General features: G+C 39.7%; 1 protein-coding gene across 1 annotated transcript in view; it reads right to left on the bottom strand.

Annotated features, from left to right (window-relative positions):
* lmf1 (lipase maturation factor 1) overlaps positions 1-23,001 on the bottom strand; it is a 560,127-nt gene that overhangs the window by 299,359 nt on the left and 237,767 nt on the right. The window contains exon 5 of the mRNA XM_052021392.1: positions 17,151-17,216. Within this exon, the coding sequence (XP_051877352.1) occupies positions 17,151-17,216 (66 nt within the window). The remainder of the gene's footprint in view (positions 1-17,150; positions 17,217-23,001) is intronic.

Raw genomic sequence — 23,001 nt, 5'->3', positions numbered from 1 at the left:
TGGAAATGGCCAAGGCTTTGAATGACTATTGTGTGTCATGGTGGAGGATACGTCCAATTTGCCAAAGAGAGATGTTATAGATGCAATGGGAGGTGACCTCAATACAATAACTATCACCAAAGAGGTAGTGCTGAGCAAACTAGTGGGCCTAGAGGTAGATAAGTCCCCTGGTCCTGATGGAATGCATCACGGGGTACTAAATGAATTGGCGGAAGTTATAGGAGAGGCGTTTGTGATAATTTAGCAAGATTCTCTGGACTCTGAGCATGTCCCAGCGGATTGGAAGACAGCGAATATCACGCCACTGTTTAAAAAAGAAAGTAGGCAGAAGGCAGGTAACTATAGGCCAGTTAGCTTAATGTCTGTAGTCGGGAAAATGCTTGAAGCTATAATTAAGGACGAAATAGCAAGACATCTGGATAGAAATGGTTCAATCAGGCAGACACAACATGGATTCAGGAAGGGCAGGGCCTGTTGATAAACTTACTAGAGTTCTTTGAGGATATAATGAGCACGGTGAACAGAGGGGAACAGGTGGATATTGCATACTTGGATTTCCGAAAGGCATTCGATAAAGTGCCACATAAAAGGCATCCATAAGATAAGGATGCATGGAGTTGGGGGTAATGTATTGGCATGAATAGAGGATTGGTTAACCAATAGAAGGCAAAGAGTTGGGATAAATGGATGTTTCTCCGGTTGGCAATCAGTGGTAAGTGGAGTGCCACAGGGGTCGGTGCTGGGCCTGCAACTGTTCACCATATGCATTAACGATTTGGAAGAGGGGACCGAGTATCTAAGTTTGCCAATGACACTAAATTGAGTGGAAAAGCAAATTGTGCAGAGGTAAGATAAGATATCTTTATTAGTCACACATACTTCAAGCACACAGTGAAATGCATCTTTTTTTCATAGAGTGTTCTGGAGGCAGCCCGCAAGTATCGCCACACTTCCAACGCCAACATAGCATGCCCGCAACTTCCTAACCTGTATGTCTTTGTAATGTAGGAGGAAACCGGAGCACTCGGAGGAAACCCACACAGACACAGGGAGAACATACAAACTCCTTACAGACAACGGCCAGAATTGAACTCAGGTAGCTGATACTGTAATAGCGTTACTCCGCAGAGTCTGCAGAGAGACATGGATAGGTTAAGTGAGTGGGCAAGGGTCTGGCAGACAGAGTACAATGTTGGTAAAAGTGAGGTCATCCACTTTGAAAGGAAAATTAGGAGATCAGATTACTATTTAAATGGTGAAAGATTGCAGCATGCTGTTGTACAAAGGGATTTGGGAATGCTTGTTTATGAATTGCAAAAGGTTGGTTTGCAGGCGTAACAGGTTACCAAGAAGGCAAATAGAATGTTGGCCTTTATTGCTAGAGGGACTGAATTTAAGAGTAGGGAGGTTATGCTGCATCTGTATAGGATACTGGTGAGGCCGCACCAGGAGTACGGCGTGCAGTTCTGGTATCCTTACTTGAGAAAATATATACTGGTTCTAGAGGCAGAGCAGAGGAGGTTCACCAGGTTGATTCCAGAGATGAGCCTATGAGGAGAGATTGAGTCACCTGGGACTATACTTGCTGGAATTCAGAAGAATGAGAGAGGATCTTATAGAAACACATAAAATTATGAAAGGAATAGATAAAGATAAAGGCAGAACAGCTGTTTCCACTGGTAGGTGAGACTAGAACTAGGGGACATAGTCTCAAGATTCGGGGGAGAAGATTTAGGACGGAGATGAATAAAACTGCTTTTTCCCAGAAAGTAGTGAATCTGTGGAATTCTCTGCCCAGGGAAGCAGTAGAGGCTACCTCATTAGATATATTTAAGACACGGTTAGATAGATTTTTGCATAGTAGGGGAATTAAGGGTTATGGGGAAAAGGCAGGTAGGCGGAGCTGAGTCCACGGCCAGATCAGCCATGATCGTAATGAACGGCGGAGCAGGCTCAGCAGGTCAGTTGGCCTACTCCTGCTCCTATTTCTTATGTTCTTATGAGTCAGCATGGGCACAATGGGCTGAATGTTCTCTTGTGCTATATCATTCTTTGATCTAACAAAAGTTATTTTCCTTAATAATTCACAATTTATTTTCCAGATATTTAGAACGTTTGTTCAGGCATGAGAATGGTTGTCTAATCTCATGTCTCAAGATCTAACCAAGAAATGGCAGGGTGAGGGCAATTAGAAGTGAGTCAGCAAACAAGAGACCGTAGAAATTGGATGTTGCACTGGGACAGGGTGGAAATAAGCAACTGGCTTTGAAATTCATCTCTTTCGAGCTACAGACTAAGTAACTCCGATACCTGCTATTCCTGTTGGTGGTGCTGTGGTAAGTATTTAGAGTATTTAAGGTTTACCACATCATTAGTTGCAGTTTTACAGAGAGAGTACATCACTCTGCCCGTGAACAATGTCATCACCATACTAATACATTGCTCAAAATCTTTTTTTCCAGATACTACTGCTTTCTCAATGATTTAAATTTCTAATGGACAAAATATTTTAAATCTGAATTTCTTCAAAGACAATAATTAAAATTGTCACTAATAGAACAATATAAATTGGTCAATTTTGTTGCACCTGAGCTGCGGTTCAATTGGTGGCATACTGCCTCCGAGTCAGTGTTGTAGACTCAAAACACACTCCAGTGAAGAAGTGAAGAACTGAAGAAGTCAGAGAAAGGTATTTATACACAGCATCCATCAACAATTCAATGATTTGCTGCATCATTCTTATACTTCACTCTTTGATTTTTCTTCTCCTTTCCATTAATTACATTTCCAGTCTGAAGAACTCCACAACTAAAATGTTAACTTGTTTGCTCTCTTCACCAGCTGACCGACCACATTGTATATTTTACCCTTTTCTGTCCATAAAGGATGTCTGCATCCAGCTATAAACATCACAGATAAATAATGATTCACACCTTCACAAATCTCAAAGTTTAATCCCAATAATCTCTTTATTACCTGAAAGCCTTATGTCTGGCCACAATTCTTCAAGCCCTTAAAATTGTTCATGAGCCTTTAACTCATTCTCTATACCCAGTGAAAAGTCTCTTGCAAATATCTACTCTCAATATCACTAAACTCCTCATATCTTTTTGACCCAAATTAATCAGTAACCCAGAAATGTAAGCAATAAGACTTTAACACACATATCTAAGACACAGCCCAATACCAAGATATGCCTAGGTCTTTATTAACGTCATCAATAGACTCCCACTGCTCCTATCAAACAAGTTACCAGACACTCATGATGACACTGCAAGATAATTTTCATCCCCATGAAAATAACTGCCCTATAATGAGTTTTTAATTACTCCCTAAGTCATAAAATAATCAAGACAGACTCCAATTCACTGGTCATTTTGGAAGAAAGACAAAGGAGATGATTGCATCTCTTGAGCAAAGGGCAAAGGTTAATTGATGTGATGAAACAAGCTCCAAATGACAAGAGTACCTTCTATTCTGATCTTTATCATACCCATTATCAGTTAGTAAGTGTGTAATTAGGGGTTACCAACATCACAGTTTATGAGATCTTTTGTGTAAACTGGGAACCAAAGTAAATCCAAACATGTCAATCAAGTGGTTCTGTTAAAGGAATAGATGATAAACTTCATAGGATTTTAAGAAAAAGATTTTATTTAGTATTCCTAATACAAGTAGAGACCCGTTTTAAGTACTTAAACAGTCCTATGTCTGTTTTCAGCACAATCTGCAATTGTGCAATAAAAATTAGGTTTAGTGGAAGTAATAAAAGGGAAATAAAAGGAAAAAGCTAAGCAAACAATAATAACAACATTTAAAAGACATTTAGATAAGTACATGGAAAGGAAAGGTTTGGAGGGTAATGGGACTAGTTAGGTGGGCACCTTGGTCGGCATGGACAAGTTGGGCCAAAGGGCTTGTTTCCATGCGGCATGACTCTAAGTCATATTAATAATGAAACTATCAGATTACCATAAAAGCCCATCTGTTTCACTAGTGTCTTTCAGGGAAGAAAATCTGCCATCCTTACAAAGTCTGACAAAGGGTCTCAGACCTGAAATATTGACACTATTGCTCTTTCCACAGGTGCTGGCTGACATGCATAGTTTTTCCAGTGTTTTTGTTTTTATTGTATTTATACATCATCTCTAACATTAAAAAAAATCTCATGACTCTGTGGCCAGATTCTGCTCTAATTCCATCTACAAGTTCACAGATGACACCACCATTGTGGGCAGGATATTAAACAACAACAAGGCGGAGTGCAGAAAGGAGATCGAGGGCCTAGTGGCATGGCGTAATGACAACCTTTCCCTCAATGTAAGCAAAACAAAAGAGCTGATCATTGACTTCAGGAAGCAGGGTGGAGTACATGCCTCTATATGTATCAATGGTGCTAAGGCAGAGATGGTTGGGAGCTTCAAGTTCCTCGGTGTAGACATCACCAATAACTTGTCCTGGTCCAACCACATAGAAACTGTGACCAAGAAAGCACACCAGCATCTCTACTTCCTCAGAAGGCTAAGGAAATTCAGCATGTTCCTGTTGACCCTCACCATTTTTTTTTATAGATGCACCATAAAAAGCATCCTATTTGGATGCATCACAGCCTGGTATGGTAACTGTTCTGCTAAAAACCACAAGAAATTGCAGAAAGTTGTGAACACAGCTCAGTCCATCATGAAAACCAGCCTTCCCGCCATTGACTCTGTCTATATTTCCCATTGCCACATGAAAGCAGCCAACATAATTAAAGACCACTCCCATCCCGGTCATTCTCTCTTCTCCCCCCTTCCACTGGGCAGAAGATACAAAAACTCGAAAACATGCACCACCAGGGTCAAGGACAGCTTCTATCCTGGTGTTATAGGACTCTTGAATGGACCTCTTGCACAATAAAGATGAACTCTTGATCTCTCGCTCTACCTCATTGTGGCCCTTGCACCTTATTTGTCTAGCTCCACTACACTTTAATGGTAACTGTAACACAATATTCTGCATTCTGTTATTATTTTTCCCTTCGTACTGGAATGATCTATATGGATGGCATGCAAAACAAAGTTTTTCACTGTAGCTCAGTACATGTGACAATAATAAACCAATTACTAAATCCCGAAGCATTCCACAGGAGCTTTTCCAACCAAAATCAGATGCCAAGCCACAATGAAAACAAATAGACAAAAACTGGACCTGAGAGGTAGATTTAAAGAGCATCTTAAAGGACTGAAAGGCAGAGGAATTCAATTAGTGCTGTAGAATGGTCCACAATGGTGGAGCAACAGAAATCAGGGATGGACAAGAGGCCAGTGCTAGGCTATAGAGCTGGAGGAATTTATAGAGGTAGCCAGAGTGAAAACTATTTCAAAAACAGTGCAACAACTTAAAATATATGGTGTTATCAGACTAGCAGCCAATTAGATCAGCAAGCGTAATGAGAACATGCATGGTGGAAATTAGGATATGGATATCAATATATTAGATTAATTTGAACATAGGAAGGGGCATATAAATATTTACAGAAAGAGCAAAGAATTTTCTAAATTAGCATTAGCTTGGAAATAAATACATTTAAGATCCTCCTATTCTATCTACATTATGCTGTGTAGGAACATGTCAGAATATCATACAGTCATGCAATTTAATCTCATGGCAGCAGCAAAAACCTCAGCACCAGGAATCTTACTCGTAAAGTCTCTTTTTCATCAATAAATAATAAAACTTTAAAAATCTGCTATCATTTGACAAGCAAAACTTTCAATTTTAAAAAAATTGACTTCTTATTCCTTTGCAAAACAGTTAGTTGGACTTTGACCAAGGGAAATTGGCCACAGTGGGATAGGGAAGATTTACACAATAGAGAAGCAATTAGGGATTGGAGATAGATGGATAAACACATGGTTGTCATTTGCAATCTGGCAAGTATCTTCGTTGTTCAGCTCACCGAATCATCCTACATCAGTTGGCAGGCAGAATGTTCCCACCCTGAGATGTAGGCACCAAAAACATGCAACAAATTAATACAAGGCATCCTGTACCACTTTTTAATGTATTTTATCAGATCAATAACAAAATTTAATACCGTCCAAAGGCATAATTACCTCATATCATGATGTGCTGTCTATGCATGCTCAGGGGAAAATAGGTTTATAGAATCGTGGAAATCACACAAAATTTACAACACAGGAAGTGGTCATTTGGCCAACTGTGTTTGTGCCAGTTGAAAAAAACACTGAGCCTAATCACTCCCTTCGAGCACTGGGTCCATAGCCTTGAAGGTCACAGCTCTTCCAATACACATCCAAGTTCAGTTTAAATGCAATGAGGGTTTTTGCCTCTACCACCTCAAGCAGTGCTTTGCAGACTCCTGCCACTTTCTGGGTGAAAGGAAAATTCCTTTCTTCCCTTTAACCCTTCTCCCAATCACTTTCAGTCGATGTTCCATAGTTTTTTTTTGGACACATTGCCAAGGGAAACACATCCTTCCTATTTGTTCTATCTAGGCCCCTCTTAATTTTATGCACATCTATTAAGTCTCCCCATAGTCTCCTCTGTTCCAAAGTAAACAACCTCAGCTTATCCAATCTTATCTCATAAATACAATTTTTCAACCCTTGCAAAATTCTTGTAACTCTCCTTTGCACTCTCTCCAGTGCAGTCACATCTTTCTATCACGTGGTGATCGGAACTGTACCCAGTACTCAAGCTGAGGCCTAACTAGTGCTGTGTACAATTCAAACATCACCTCCCTGCTCTTATGTACTAAGCCTCAAGCTAATAAAGGAAAGCAGTGTGTATGCCTCTTTAACCGGCTTATTGACTGGTCCTAATATCTATAAGGATCTATGGACATACACCAAGGTCTCTGTGTTCACCCACATCTCTCACAATCTTCGGTTTATTGTCTCGTTCGACTTCCAAATATGCACTACTTCACAGTTCTCGGGTTAAATTCCATTTACCACACTTTGCCCAACAGATCAGAGCATCTTTATCTTCCTGCAATCTGAGGCTTTTCTCCTCAATGTCAACCAAACAGCCATTTTTTTCCATCATTTACAAACTCCTTTATCAAACCACCCACACTGAAGACTAACCCATTTATATACATTAAAAATGCAAGGGACTGAACACTGAGCCCTGTGCAACTACATTGGTAATAGACTTCCAATCCAAAAAGAGACATCAACAATTACCCTCTGCTTCCTGCTACTGAGCCAACTTTGGATCCAATGGGCATTTACTTTTCCAACCTGCCTGCCATGTGGGACCTTGTCAGAAGCCTTCCAAAACTCCATGTAGACTACATCAAATACACTGCCCTCATTGAATCCCCTTGCAAACTTCACAAACAGTGTAATTAAATGTCAGACAGGTCCTCCCCTTAACAAATTCATGCTGATTAACCCACATCTTTTCAAATGAAAGTTCACACAATCAATCAAAATTGATTCTAATAATTTGCCTGCTAACTGACCTGTGATTATATAGTTTATCCTTCCCTCTCTCCTTAAACAGTAACACAATGCTGGCAGTCCTCTGAATCACTGACACCACTTCTGTAGCCAGGGATGATAGAAAAAGGATGGTCAGAGATTCCACAGTTTCCATCCTTGCTCCTTTTATGAGCCTATGATATATTTAAGTTGGATCTGGTAACTTATCGACTCTCAAACCCCTTAAAACCTCTTCTTTTACTAAGCTTATCACAAGATTGAATGAACATAGACACAAGTAATATAGACACAATTAATGATGCTGTGAAAAGCTCTTGAGGATCAATCAATTTTTCAGGACTAATGAAGCTCAGATTTAAACTACTACTGTCAATTATCCTTGAATGGGCTACATTGGTCAAGATAATCAATGCAGATGAGAGGTTGTAAATTAAATAGATGGAAGCAGCTTTGCATCCGATTTCACCTCCATTGCAGGGATTACGTTATTCAATCTTGCTATGTGCAAAGCTGTGGCTGTATTTGCAAACATATCCCTCAAAAAGAACATGTTTCCAAAAAATGTGATGACGTGCTAATATAAAGTCAAGTCTTTTTCCATTCACCACAGATAAAGGTTCTCAGCACATACTCCAAAGACAATATTTCTACAGATGATGCAATCATAAATTTGTGAATGAATTCTGGCAGTTTTTAATCATTATATCTTCAAGCTAATTAATTTTAGTTTCATTAAGAATAATTTAATGATGTGAGAGTTATTAAAGAGTAAGTCTGTGCTATTTCATTTTTCATTTTTAAACTTTATTTATACAGCATGGTAACAGGTCCTTCCGGCCCAATGAGCCCACGCCGCCCAATTACACCCATCTTTGGAATGTGGGAGGAAACCGGAGCACCCCATGCAGACATGAGGAGAACGTACAAACTCCTTACAGACAGCGGCAGGAATTGAACCCCGATCACTAGCGCTGTAATAGTATTACGCTAACTACTACCGTTCATTCATTAGTCAATTGTTATTACACCAATCATAAGCATTCAGCCATGAACTTCAGTGATCTAAAAGTGGAAAGTATTTCCTTAGAAATATCCTTCAGCCTTCCATGGAAGAAATCACTGTGCAAGAAACACTCGGTTGATTGAATGGTCAAAGTGATTATACCAGTCAGAAATGATCTGTTGGAAATAATTTGTTCTTGGGCAATATTTGCCATCTCATATTAATTGTCCTCTTCTCCATGACCAACAGAAATAAACAGAGCAACAAACTTGTGCAATTTTCTTCAATTCATCTTGAAGTCAGGAGATGGTGGCCGTAGAGTCAGAATCATACAGCACAGAAACAAGCCCTTTGGCTCACCATGTTCGTGCCAACCATCAAGACCTTGTTTATACTAAACATAGAACATTACAGCACAGTACAGGCCCTTCAGCACAAAATGTTGCAGCAACATTTTATCCTGTTCAAAGATCTATCTAATCCTTCCCTCCCACATAGCCCTCCATTTCTCTATCATTCATGTGTCTATCGAAGAGTCTCTTAAATGTCCCTAATGTATGTATCTGCTCTCCACAACCTGTGTCAGCAGTGCATTCCATGCACCCACCACTCTCTGTGTAAAAAACTTACCCCTGACATCCCCCTTATATCCAATCACTTTAAAATTATGCCCCCTTGTGTTAGCCATTGTCGGCCTGGGAAAAAGTCTCTGACTGTCCACTCGATCTATGCCGCTTATCATCTTGTACACCTCTATCAAGTCACCTCTCATCCTCCTTCTCTCCAAAGAGAAAAGCCCTAGCTCACTCAACCTATCCTCATAAGACATGCTTTCCAATCCAGGCAGCATCCTGGTAAATCTCCTCTCCACCCTCTCTAAAGCTTCCACATCCTTCATATAATGAGGCGACCAGAACTGAACACAATACTGCAAGTGTGGTCTAACCAGAGTTCTATAGAGCTGCAACATTACCTCATGGCTCTTGGTCTGTAGCCTACTATCCTCAGCGACTCAAGTGCTTGTTCAGATGCTGATTAGATGTTCAACCGTGATTAGAGGAAAGTGTCCTATTTTAATCACTTAGAGACATAGTCAAGGAGTTATAAAGCATGAAAACAGGCCCCTTGGCTCAACTTATCCATGCTGACCATGATGTCTATCCAAGCTCATCCCATTTGCCTGCATTTAGCCCATATCCCTCTAAATATTCCTATCCATGTACCCATCTAAGTGTCTTTTAAAGTTAAAGACTACCATTAATTTCTAGGACACCAAACTACCACTATTGAAAGAAATACCAAGATTCCTTTAAGTCAGTTTATTTACATCCATTAGCTTCAATTTATGATGATCTATCTCACTATAAAAACAAAATATCTCAAAATTAATTGGAAAGAAGGCAATGATGGTTTATTGCTATCTGAAAAATAATCTGAATCCAACTCCAAGAAGTGCTTCTTTTTCTAAGGAGCTCATCACAAAGTCTATGCTGACTTTACCATTGTAGACTGAAGGAGTGTCATATCATCTGAGGTGTTTTCTTGCAGATGAGGCATTAAACAGAGGTGTTGCCTTCTCACATGAATATTATTGCAACAATGACTACACTTCATTCACTGTGAAGTACTTTGCAACATGCTTTGATTGTGGAAGATGCTGTATAAATTCAGGTCTCACTTCAAGCAGAAAAATATATACAGATTTGGACTTGAAGAATCTCCAGCAGAAGCCCTGCAACTCCTGGCAATCTCTGCCTTTATAAAATTACATGCTAATAGTTGAACCTCAACATAGTAATGAAGCTGTAACTCCATCTTCTTAGTAGATAGAGATGTTTCCTGGTGCAATACTGAGACCTGGGACATTTTAAGTTACAAAATCCAGCCAGAACGTCAGCTGGAATGCTGCAGTCAGACTGGCCAAATCATATTTACCTCTGGCCAATTGTTTCATGGAGATGAATGGCAACATCCTCATCGTGGGTCCGCTCATCTCCAATGGTGAAAGTATAAAGTCTGATGAGCTGGGGATCAGACATCAGTGAATCTGACCTGCTGCTCTCCCACCACAGAGTCTAGTGGCAAAGCACTGACATGCGGAGTTGAGGGGCCAGATCAGCTTCCATCTGTTATGGTAACTGCAACTAAGTTTTACTCTAATTCAATCTTTACTTTTATTTAATTTATAGAAATTTAGGGTATTTCTACTTTATTTTATTTCTTTATTTTAGGGCGGCTCGGTAGAGTAGCAGTTAGCGTGACGCTATTACAGTGCCAGCAATCGGGGTTCGATTCCCGACGCTGTCTGTAAGGAGTTTGTACATTTTCCCGTGTCTGCATGGGTTTCCTCCGGGTGCTCCGGTTTCCTCCCACATTCCAAAGACGTACAGGTAGGTTAACATGGGCTTAAAATGGGCGGCGCGGACTTGTTGGGCCGGAAGGGCCTGTTACCACGCTGTAAATAAAATTAAAACTTAAAAAAAATCTATTTCAATAGTTTTCATAACACTTAACTATTAGAGGCACTTAAAAACAAAGAAAAAAGCCTTTGACAGCGGCAAACTGGGGTGAGGACCAGGACCTGCCACCTCAGGCCTAGTCACCAGTTACAGTTCAATCAATCAACCCCACAGACCTGCAAAAGGTAAGTGCAGACAAGGGAAAAGCACTGGGGGTGGAGGTGGTGGGGGATGGATGTGAGTGTGAATGACAAGCCAGAACAAGCACAACCCAAACTGATATCCTGGAATTGGTTTAAAACCAACCAGACTTGCCTACTCAGGACGGGGTCAGTACCAATTTTTATCAACAGGAACAAAAATGTGAAATATATAGCACTTCTAACAGCACAGGGGCAATCTCAAGATATGTGACATCTCGATATCCAGGCACATAATCAAATTCTTAGCTAAAGAAGTAGGTTTTAAGAAGCATCTTACCAGAGGAAAAGAGGTGGGGCTTAGAGTCAGCAATTGAAGGGACATTGACCAATAGGGGAACGATATTACAAAGATAGAGTTGGTGAGGCCATATAAGTATTGGAAAATAAGCATGTGAACCTTTAGATTGAATGCCTGTAGATCAACATGCATGATGAATGAATAGGGCAGTGCTGTTTAAGATAAAGGAAGTAGTTTTTGACGGAGGGTAGAAAATGTAAGGTAGGTCATGCAAGTGCTGTAATTGTTAAGCCTTGAGGTAACAAGGCCACAGATGTCAGCACTAGATGAGCTGATGCAAGCAATGTTAGATGATCTTCACAAAGGTGTGGACACGTGGCTAGAAGTTCATCTCAAAGCCAAATATGGCTCTGAGATTACAAACAGTTTGATTCACCTCAGACAGCTTCCAAAGACCATTGGTCTTCTCATGATCCATGGCTTTATCTGCAATTTCTTTTCACCAGAGACAGTTTATCAGCCACTGCTTTTTGTGGGAGCTTGCTGTGCACACATTGGCTCCCATTTCTCCTACATTGTAATAGTGACTGCATCCCAAAAATATTTAATTTGCTATAAAATGTTTTATGATGCCATGAAAGTCGCTGTGGTAATGTAAGAGCTCACTTTCCTTTGAAAAGGGCATCTAACAACAATATTTAAAACCAATGTGAAAGCAGATAACCAACTTCATATGTACTCCATTTCATCCAGTGGTTAATCTTGCTCATCTTTCCTGTTACAGTCATTGCTTCTACAGCTTTGCAAACAGACAAAGTTCTACCATCACCTCTTTAAAGGCAGATTTTTGTGTCATAAAATACCCTTTTAATTGTAGATTATCCAGCAATTCAAGCTTAATCATCTGTTAAAGAATTATTTTATTGCAAACACTATCCCTCACACATCAGGTCGGAAGTGCCACATTATAACAGCTATTAGTGAATAACTGAGTCTATAATTTCCCTTAGAGGTTGGTCCTACTGCAATGTTTTGCTCTGATACAAAGCCAAAACATTCCATCAATGCAAAATGAATCACAAAATTGGAGAGAGAAGTTACTGGGATTGAAATTTGGCAAGTAGTGTGAGACCACTTCAAGGAGGTAGTTTCACATTATAGTCAGTGCAAAACAAACTTCAAAAAAGTTTCTGAATTCACTAAACTATATGTTTAACCTTTTCAATACTGGCAATAAACAGACATTTATTTGGCTCCTTATTAAGAGTCTCAAACTTTGAAAGGAAAACAGTAATGCTTCAGCCATTCTGTACACAGCAAGTTCTCACAAACACTGATGACATAAATAGCAGGTCAATATATTTAAATATACCTTCAAGTAGTACTGACTGTGATTGAAATAACAGCTGGGAAACCATTGAATTATCCACTTTTCTTTGAAGAATATCGTGGGATTTTAAACATCCACCTGAGCCAGAAAAGGCAAAGAGGGATTGTTTAATATCATTTGCTGTAATTATGACCATCTTAAAGAAAGGAGGCAAAATCAATTGTGGTAACAAGAGGTCTCCCTCCTGGTTATTGCACAGTAAGTCATTGCCAGATTCCCCTTCAACTGCTTCCCCCCAGTGGCCTGAATCCATCCATCGAGAGATACAATGGTTATGATATTCACTGTGCGACAAATCTCAGAAAAAGGGCATAGGGAGCAGCATCAACCACCGGATGTAGGCTTTTCCTATCTCAGAAAAGCCTTTGACACTGTCAACCCCAGAAATGTATCATCATTCTGCTGCTACTACATGATGTCATGCAAGCCATTATCCTACCAATGAGTCCACAGTTGACCAATCCCTGTGCATAATGGGATCAAGCAAGGCTGTGTCATTGCATCAACCTGCTTCTCAATCTTCCTTGCTGCAACACTGCACCTCCAGTAAACTTGCTTCTGAAATGGAGTTAAGCCAGGGGACAAATGGGAAAGTATGCAAGCTGCATCTCCACTCCAACACAAAGAGCACCCAACCTCAGTCATTGAGTTAAAGTAACCAGGCAAAACTTGTGTCTGTCTACATTTGCAGAGTAAGCTCTGAGTCCAGCTCGAGAAATAAAGGACTGCAGATGCTGTAATCCAGATGAAAAAACAACAAGATGCTGGAAGAACTCAGCAAGTCAGGCAGCACCCGTGGAGAAAAGCAGATGGCCAATGCTTCAGGTCAGGACCCTTCCTCAGGACTCTGAGTCAAACTCCTTCACATTAACAAACAACAGGATGAGCCTTACACTTCATATCTGGAAAACAAAGCTACTCTAGCAACCTACCGATGCCACGCAACTCTGCCCTTGAACAATCAAGACTTTGAAAACATGGATCACTTCCTGTATCAACAAGTACACTGCTCTAAACACCATAACAATACAAGAATTAGAAGCAGGAATAGACCATTCAGCCCCTCATGCTTGCTCTGCCATTCAATAAGATCATGGATAATCTCTTACCTCAGAGCCACTTTCCTGCACTAAACCCATATCACTTGATTGCCTAACTATATAAAAATCTGTTTTGAATATATTCAGTGACTAAGTTACCAAGTCCCACTTGGGTAGAGGATTCCAAAAATCACTTCCTGAGGAGTTAAGAAACGTTTTTCCCATCTCAGTCCTGAATGGCCAACCCTTTGTTTTCAGGTAAAGAGTTAGCAATGACTCACAGCTTAATCTGCAAATGTACAAGTTTTGCCTGCTTACTTTAACTCAATAACTGAGGTTGGGGTGCTCTTTGTATAGGAATGGAGATGCAGTTTGCACACCTTCCCATTTGTCCACCAGCTTAATTCCACTTCAGAGGCAAGCTCACTGGAGGTGCAGTGTTGCAGCAAGGAAGATTGTGAAGCAGGTTGATGCAATGACACAGCCTTGCTTGACCCCATTATGCATAGGGATTCGGTCAGCAATGGACTCATTAGTAGGATCACAGCTTGCGTGACATCATGTAGTAGCAGTAGAATGATGAACGCCTGATCAGAGGAAAACCTATCAGAGGAAACATCATCCGTGCAGTTACTTGTCAAGCTTATTAATAATTTTCTATGTTTCAATATGACCACCTCTCATTCTTCTAAACAAGAAAATATAAGCCCAGTCTGTGTAATCTCTCTAACACAAGAATCAGGAGCAGGATTTGGCCACGTAGCCCCTCGTGCCAACTCCACCATTAATGACATTACAGGTAATCTGATTTTAAACTCAATTCCATATTTTGATCCACTACCCTTTGAGCTTACGTTCCTATTTATGTTTGCGTCATCAGCAAAATTAGCAACCATAACTATGGTGCCTTCATGCAAAACAGTTAAATAAATTATAAAAAGTTGATGACACAGCACCAATTCCTCTAGCAGATCACCCATTACAAATTGTCAACCAGAGAAAGGGCCTTTTACACCTGTTCTCTGTTTCCTATTGACCAGCCAATCTTCTATACACTTCACTGTTACTGCTTACACCATGAGCTTTTATTTCTCCCAATAATGTTTGATGCAGCACTTTATCAAATGCTTTCTGAAATCAAAGTAGAGTACATCCACCAGTTCCCCTTTATCCAGAGCACATAGCACTTCCTCAAAGAATTCCAACAGGTCAAACATGATTTCCCTTTCATAAAACTACATTGATTTTGCCTGATTACCTCGAATTTTCCAAAATGCCTCACTATAACATCTGTAATAATTGTTTTAACATTTTCCCTAGGACAGATGTTTAGCTAACTGGAGTGTGGTTTCCTGCTCTATGTCTTGCATTTTGAATAAAATAATACATATGTGACTTTCCAAACCTTCCCTAAATCTTGGAAATTGTCCTCAAAGGACAAGTCCACTGTCCCAGAAATCAGTCTGATGACTTTTTGCTGCACGCCCTCTAACACAATGGTTATGTCAAACATGATACCTCTTCCATACACAGGAACACTGGACCTGCACACAACAATCTGGGTGCATTCTCAGCTGGGTCCTATATAATTGGAGCAAGATGTCTTAATTCCTGTACTTAAGTCTTCTTACAATAAAAGTTACCTGTCAAAATTGTCCAAATGCTTAAACATGTTCAAAAAATCTCCTTATTAGTAATAGTACCTACAACAGAACACTATGAGAGTGTTCAATAGATAATGAATTTCCCATAAGAAATGACTGCAACTCTGTCTCTCCACAATCTACCCATGATAAAAAGTGGAGCCAGAATACAAACAGCTATTACCAATCCAGTGCCACATACAAATGAAATAAGGCTTCAAAAGGAGAGAGAGATGTCAAATGATACACAATTCATGGCCTTTCATGTGTTCTGTTGAAGAATATTACCCTTATGCAAAGATTTGTTTATTGTGTGTTGTGTTTAATGATTGTTGCACTAAATCTTTTTGTAAATGTTTGCACAGAATTCAATAACTATTGGACAGGCTTTGTAGTAAATGCCTTGGTGCATGCAGTATCGAGTATCCTAGTATTAAACTTAGGGAAGAATGATAAATTAAACAATTTCTAAAGAGCACACTTAGCTGGAATTTGTATTTTCAGTGAAGCTTTGAATTACTGCAGTTCTCAGTTTGTGATTTCCTTAGGTTCCGAATATGTTGCACTAAAGCACAGATCATCACCCATACTGATAATACTCTCCTTCGTTGCAGAGTGGTCTCTCTTAAGCTGACATTCTATCAAAAAACTATCCTAGAATGCAACTTAACCAGTACTGAACAGAAGTGAAAACAAAGCATACTGGGTATAGGTCCAAAGGACTGTTAAAGGGTAAAATTTTTGGTGAATGGTTAGTCAAGCTAATTAAAGCAGGGATTGTACAGCTGGTAGCAGTGAAAAGGGGTCAGAGCTGAGTTAAGAAATGTTTTAATGGTGAATATAAACAACCTGGTAATAGAGCAGAGGTAGGAGAAATTGTTGAGCTTAAGTGTGGGAACACAGCAAAGCTCACTGATGGACTGATCTTACTGTAAGAGTTGGGAGATAGATAGCATTCATGACATGATCATGTTGACATTAATAGGAAATAAAGGAATCAATTCACCTCCTCTGCATCAACCTGGAGGATCCTTTAGCTCAGACAAGTCTTGATGTTGGTAAAGTACTGAGGCAAATGGCACTGATTGTCATCAACATACATGTGAGAACAGGACAACATGTTTCTGGATGATATCACCAAGGACGATAAGTAAATGGTAAGGAGGAAATCAACAGAATAAACTGAACCAGGAAACAGTAAAGCCCTGAAGGTTGATAGACCCAAATACAAAGATAAAATGGATAGCTACGGTGATGGGTACATGGGATATCTTCACCTACTGATACGGTTTTCTGTCATGCATTTTCAACATTCATATTTTGAAATGTGTGCATGCGTGCACGCACGCGCGCACGCGCACACACACACACACACACACAGAGTTTGTACCTGGTTTGTAGCTCACTTATACAATTTAAAATTAGTTTAATTATCTTGCACTGATTAGTCAGTCATTCTGCAGATGGAATTGGTTTACTATTGTCACTTGTACTGAGGTTCAGTGAAAAACTTGTCTTGCATACCATTCATACAGATTAATTCATTACACAGTGCATTGAGTTTGTTCAAGGTAAAAACAATTCAGAATGCAGAGTAAAATGTCACAGCTACAGGGAAAGTGCAGTGCAGGTAGACAATAAGGTGCAAGATCATATAAGGTACAAGGTTGTGCCAAGGTGGGGCTGATATACTTCAGAAATAATGCTATGCTGCACATACCTCATAATGATAGTTCATGCAGGTCAGATCCTTCCAACAACGATCTCCACGGATCTTAATCAGCCCCTGTCAATATAACAAGAAGCATTCACTTTAGATTAAAACTCTAATAAGAAAATGTAAAAAAAAACAGCAATTTGCAGAATTTGAAGAATATTTGCTGCAAGTCATCATTAACTGACATACATGGAGGAAGGGGTTAGATAGTCTTAGGTGTGGTTTGAACAGCAGCACAACATGGTGGGCCGAAGGGCCTGTATTGTAATATGGTTCTATGATTGTTTACATAAACAATAATTGCTTCCATAGCCAAGAGACTGTAATGACTGAGTATTTCAAAACATCTGAAAATGAATAATCTGGAAGGAAACTATAGCCCCCTTGACATTAAATTTCTTTTTGTAGTTTGGTTATGTGTATGACTGTGGTCAAACATATATTACACATATAGCATAACAGAGAGCTGGAAGTGTGGTTCTGTTCATACAAATGACTGTCAAGAAAACTGCAAATGTTGGAAATTTGAAATAAAAACAAAAAATGCTGGAAACACTTCAAGCAGCACCTGTTCAAAGAGAAACATAATTAACATTTCAGGTCAAAGACCTTGCTGTTTCTATCATTTTTAACAGTAAAATGTAGTTGCTTTCTGCTTCACACACTTATCTAGCTTGCCCTATCTATATGTTCCAACATTATGTTAATATCCATTGGTTATGGGTGCCACAGCAACAGGAAATCTGTCAACCTTATTGAACTCCTTCATAATTTTGAAGAGTTTTATTAAGTCACCCCAGAGACTCATCTTTTGAGAGAAAATGTTCCAGCTTGTTTAATCTTTTGTGATAGTTGCATCCACAGTTCCTGTAACCTCTAATAATAATGCTGACACATTCACAGGTGAGTAGCTGTGCTGGCACACGTACCAAGGAAGTGTGCATTGCAAAAGAAAACTTCTCCAGTATTTCAATTTCAAAGTAAGTGAGAGATAATATTTTCAACCCACTGAACTGTGCCAAGGCTCATGAAAATGGATTAAATTTCTTCATCACTGCAAATAATAAAAAGGAGTCAGTGGCCCACAACAACAAAGACACCTGGATCATAGCAATCCCACTGACAGGAAGATACGCAATCAGATCGCATGGGCCCGGAGCTATGTAGCCTGACATGGGCCTTTGAAGTATAGGCAGATTCTGATTAGAATTACAATGTAACAGACCAAAGAATGCATCAGTAGTCAGAAAAATCCGATCCAATCTCCGCCTTTTCTTTCTCAGGTTACAGGGATATCTCGAGGTGATCTCACAAGAATTCAAGAGGCATACTGCCAAAGCTGTCACCAAGGAGACACTACTTTATAGGAAAGCATGCAGAAGAATGCAACAGAATGACAGTTGATATTAACAAAAGATTATCTTGATGACCTTCTGCCATTCTCCAACTAGTTCTGTTATCAAGCTGTAATATTTCAAATGAAGCTTCAAATTGGACCCAACTACAAATTTTGTTAAGGGTTCCTTCCTTCATTCCACATTGCTTCATTCCATCCAGATCACACACGCACAGATCAATAGCATTTTATCAGTATTCTGGATGCTGTTAGGAATCCTGCTAAGTCAAATTTTGGAGAACATATTCGTGTCATTTAAACGTACACCGCTCCTAATTCCGAACTAACTTCATTTTTTATTTCTGCCCCATATAATTCAAGTATCAACTCTGCATGCATAACAACTGGCAGGCTTTTAATCAGAATCAGAAGTACTATCACTAACATATGACGTGAAGTTTGTTGTTTTGTGGCAGCAGTACAGTGCAAAGACATAAAAATCTATAAATTACAAAAATACATAAATGGTGCAAAAAAAAAGGAATAATGAGGTAGTGTTCATGGGTTCATGGATCATTCAGAAATCTGATGGTGGAGGAGAAGAAGCTGTTCCTGAATCATTGAGTTTGGGTCATTGAGGGCATGTCCTGGATGGTGAGGGTCCTTAATGATGGATGCTGCCTTCTTGAGGCACCACCTCTTGATGATGTCCTAAGATGCAACCTTACAACCAAAGAAAATGGAGAGGGCAAAAATGATTTTTTTTTCCTTTTTTCTAACCCTACTAGCGTTCAAAAATCCCACATCAGACTATTGTGGGGCCAGGGCTACATATACAATGGCATACAAAAGTTTGGGCACGCCTGGTCAGAATTCCTGTTACTGTGAACAGCCAAGCGATTAAAAGATGACCTGATTTCCAAAATGCATAAAGTTAAAGATGACACATTTCTTTAATATTTTAAGCAAGATTACTTTTTTATTTCCATCTTTTACAGTCTCAAAATAACAAAAAAGGAAAAGGGCCCAAAGCAAAAGTTTGGGCACCCTGCATGGTCAGTACTTACTAACATCCCCTTTGGCAAGTATCCCAGCTTGTAAACGCTTTCTGTAGACAGCTAAGAGTCTTTCAATTCTTGTTTGGGGGATTTTCGCCCATTCTTCCTTGCAAAAGGCTTCGAGTTCTGTGAGATTCTTGGGCCGTCTTGCATGCACTACTCTTTTGAGGTTTATCCACAGATTTTCGATGATGTTTAGGTCAGGGGACTGTGAGGGCCATGGCAAAACCTTCAGCTTGTGCCTCTTGAGGTAGTCCATTGTGGATTTTGAGGTGTGTTTAGGATCGTTATCCTGTTGTAGAAGCCATCCTCTTTTCATCTTCAGCTTTTTTCTTTTACAGACGGTGTGATGTTTGCTTCCAGAATTTGTTGGTATTTAATTGAATTCATTCTTCCCTCTACCAGTGAAATATTCCCCGTGCCACTGGCTGCAACACAAGCCCAAAGCATGATCGATCCACCCCCGTGCTTAACAGTTGGAGAGGTGTTCTCTTCATGAAATTCTGCACCCTTTTTTCTCCAAACATACCTTTGCTCATTGTGGCCAAAAAGTTCTATTTTAACTTCATCAGTCCACAGGACTTGTTTCCAAAACGCATCAGGCTTGTTTCAATGTTCCTTTGCAAAATTCTGACGCTGAATTTTGTGGTAAGGACGCAGGAAAGGTTTTCTTCTGATGACTCTTCCATGAAGGTCATATTTGTGCAGGTGTCGCTGCACAGTAGAACAGTGCACCACCACTCCAGAGTCTGCTAAATCTTCCTGAAGGTCTTTTGCAGTCAAATGGGGATTTTGATTTGCCTTTCTAGCAATCCTACCAGCAGTTCTCTCAGAAAGTTTTCTTGGTCTCCCAGACCTCAATTTGACCTTCACTGTTCCTGTTAACTGCCATTTCTTAATTACATTATGAACTGAGGAAACTGCTACCTGAAAACGCTTTGCTATCTTCTTATAGCCTTCTCCTACTTTGTGGGCATCATTTATTTTATTTTTGAGAGTGCTACGCAGCTGCTTAGAGGAGCCCATGGCTGCTGATTGTTGGGACAAGGTTTGAGGAGTCAAGGTATTTATAAAGCTTTGAAATTTGCATCACCTGGCCTTTCCTAACAATGACTGTGAACAAGCCATAGCCCTAACAAGCTAATGAAGGTCTAAGACCTTGGTAAAAGTTATCTGAGAGCTCAAATCTAACTTTTGCATGGTGCTTCTTTCCTTTTCACTTTAAAATTACACAAAACAAAAATAATACACTAATCTTGCTTAAAATGTTGAAAAGAATGTTTCATCTTTAACTTTATGACTTTTGGAGATCAGTTCATCTTCTGCTCACTTAATTATTCACAGTAACAGAAATTTTGACCAGGGGTGCCCAAACGTTTGCATGCCACTGTCCATAAGCCTGTCCTCTTAACATGGCAGCTCAGCCTAGCTGCAGGGTTTTCATATAAGGAGGAGGAGGATAAAAAAGAATGGCATGTAGCAGGACGACACATCCATAAGGTCTAATGGCAGGCATGGCTCAGTGCACTCTCGTCTCCGGATAAGCAGGCTGCAGGTTCTCCAGAGGACTAAAGTAGATTGAAGAGGTTAACGTTCCCCTTGCAGGACCAAGGAAGCACTATTAAAATAACACAACCAAAGCTGGCACTGAGCTAAAAAAAAAAATGTGATATTGTCTGAAGAGTTAAGGTTTAAGAAGGACCCTGAAAAAGTTAAGAGTTGGATACATGGTGAGGTGGAGGAGGGAAATGCAGAATTGAATGGTGATGCAAAGGAATTTGTGCAGCACAAGAAACCAGAGTGAATGAAATTCTTAGAAGGTTGTTAGAGGAGGACTATTTAAAAGGAAAACATGAAAAAGAGTAAGACAGCATTTAATTGTGTATTCTTTGTCCTGGAATTAAAGATGATGAATTTTAGGTTCAGACTTACATGTGGAAGTGTGACATTGTGGCCATCACTGGAACATGGCTTAAAATTGGGCAGGATTGGCAGCTCAGCTTAGCTTCAGGGTTTTCAGATAACATAGAGGAAGATAAAGCATGGGAGGAGGGATGTTATGTTAGAAAGATTAACCAAAGAGGTGACATAGTTTAAATGGTAGAACAAAACAATATCAGCTATCACATTACAAGGAGTGTTCCAGTGACTCCAACAGTTGATGGGATATGGAAGAACAAAAATGAAGAGAAGTTTCTGAGGTGCAAAAAGCAAACACGGTCACAGTCCTTGAAATATTTTCAAGAGAACTTTCTTAATTACTACAAAGCAAGCCAAAAAGGGGAGGCAGCAGTTCTGATTGTGTTTGGGAAAGAACCTTGACAAGCAGAGGATAGTAGTGGAAAAGCATTTTGGAGGCAGCAATCATAATTTAATTAAAATTAGCATAAATATACAAGAGGACAAATATAAACGAGAAGTTATAAAATATTCTTAGTAGGGGTAAAGTGAGATATGATGTAGTTAAACTAGACTGGAAACAGCTATTTCTCAGTAAATCAGTAATGGAATGATGGGTGGCATTCAAGGAGAAAAGACATAAAGGGTTCAAATCAAATAAATTCCCAATAAGAGTGGGAACTTTTGGGTCAATGGATGCAGAGGAATAAATATGACAACTACAGAGAATTAAACGTGGCAGGAAGCCTAAAGAAATGTAGGAGGTGCAGTGATGAAATTAAAAAAAGAAACTTAGGAAAATCTAAAAATATCATCAAGTAAAATCAATGAAAGCCGAAAGATTTTGTTTATGTGAAAGGATATAAAATAACAAAGTAAATTCTTCGAAACCAAAATGTGGCAACTGTATGAAGGTAGAAGGCACATGCATAGTTCTGAACGACTACTTTGTACCCATTTTCACACAAGAGACTTCAATATTAAAGAGGAATGTGAAGGGGGGGGGGTGTGTGTGTGTGTGTGTGTGTGTGTGTGTGTGTGTGTGTGTGTGTGTGTGTGTGTGTGTGCGAGCGAGCGAGCGAGCGAGCGAGGGAGAGAGAGAGACTGACTTCCAACATGAGCTAAAGTTATAAAACATACGGGCAGAGGGATAGTGATAAAACTATATAAAACTCAAGTTAAGTCAACTCTAGTTTGTAACACTGCAGGAAGTATGTAATAACAGTAGAGAGGGTGCAGAAAAGATTTACTGGGATATTGCCAGGGCTGGAAAATTATAGTTAGAGACTGACCAGGCTGGGCATGTTTTCTGGGAAAATATACCTGAGGTACGTACACAGATGTATCAGAGCCCTAGGGTGATCAGGAAAGACCTATTTTCCTTGGCAACAAGGTCAAAACCCTAGTCAGGTCGAGCTTATTGTCATGTGCTGAAGTACTGTGAGGTACAGGTACAATGAAAAATTTGCTTGCAGTAGCAATGCAGGCACATAGGTTCAGACAACACACAAAACATAAATTATACAAGACAGTGAAGAGAAAAAAAATCCAAGCATCATCA

Source organism: Pristis pectinata, chromosome 8 (assembly GCF_009764475.1).
Source record: "Pristis pectinata isolate sPriPec2 chromosome 8, sPriPec2.1.pri, whole genome shotgun sequence".
Lineage (NCBI taxonomy): Eukaryota > Metazoa > Chordata > Chondrichthyes > Rhinopristiformes > Pristidae > Pristis > Pristis pectinata.
This window is presented reverse-complemented; position numbering and strand designations above follow the sequence as displayed.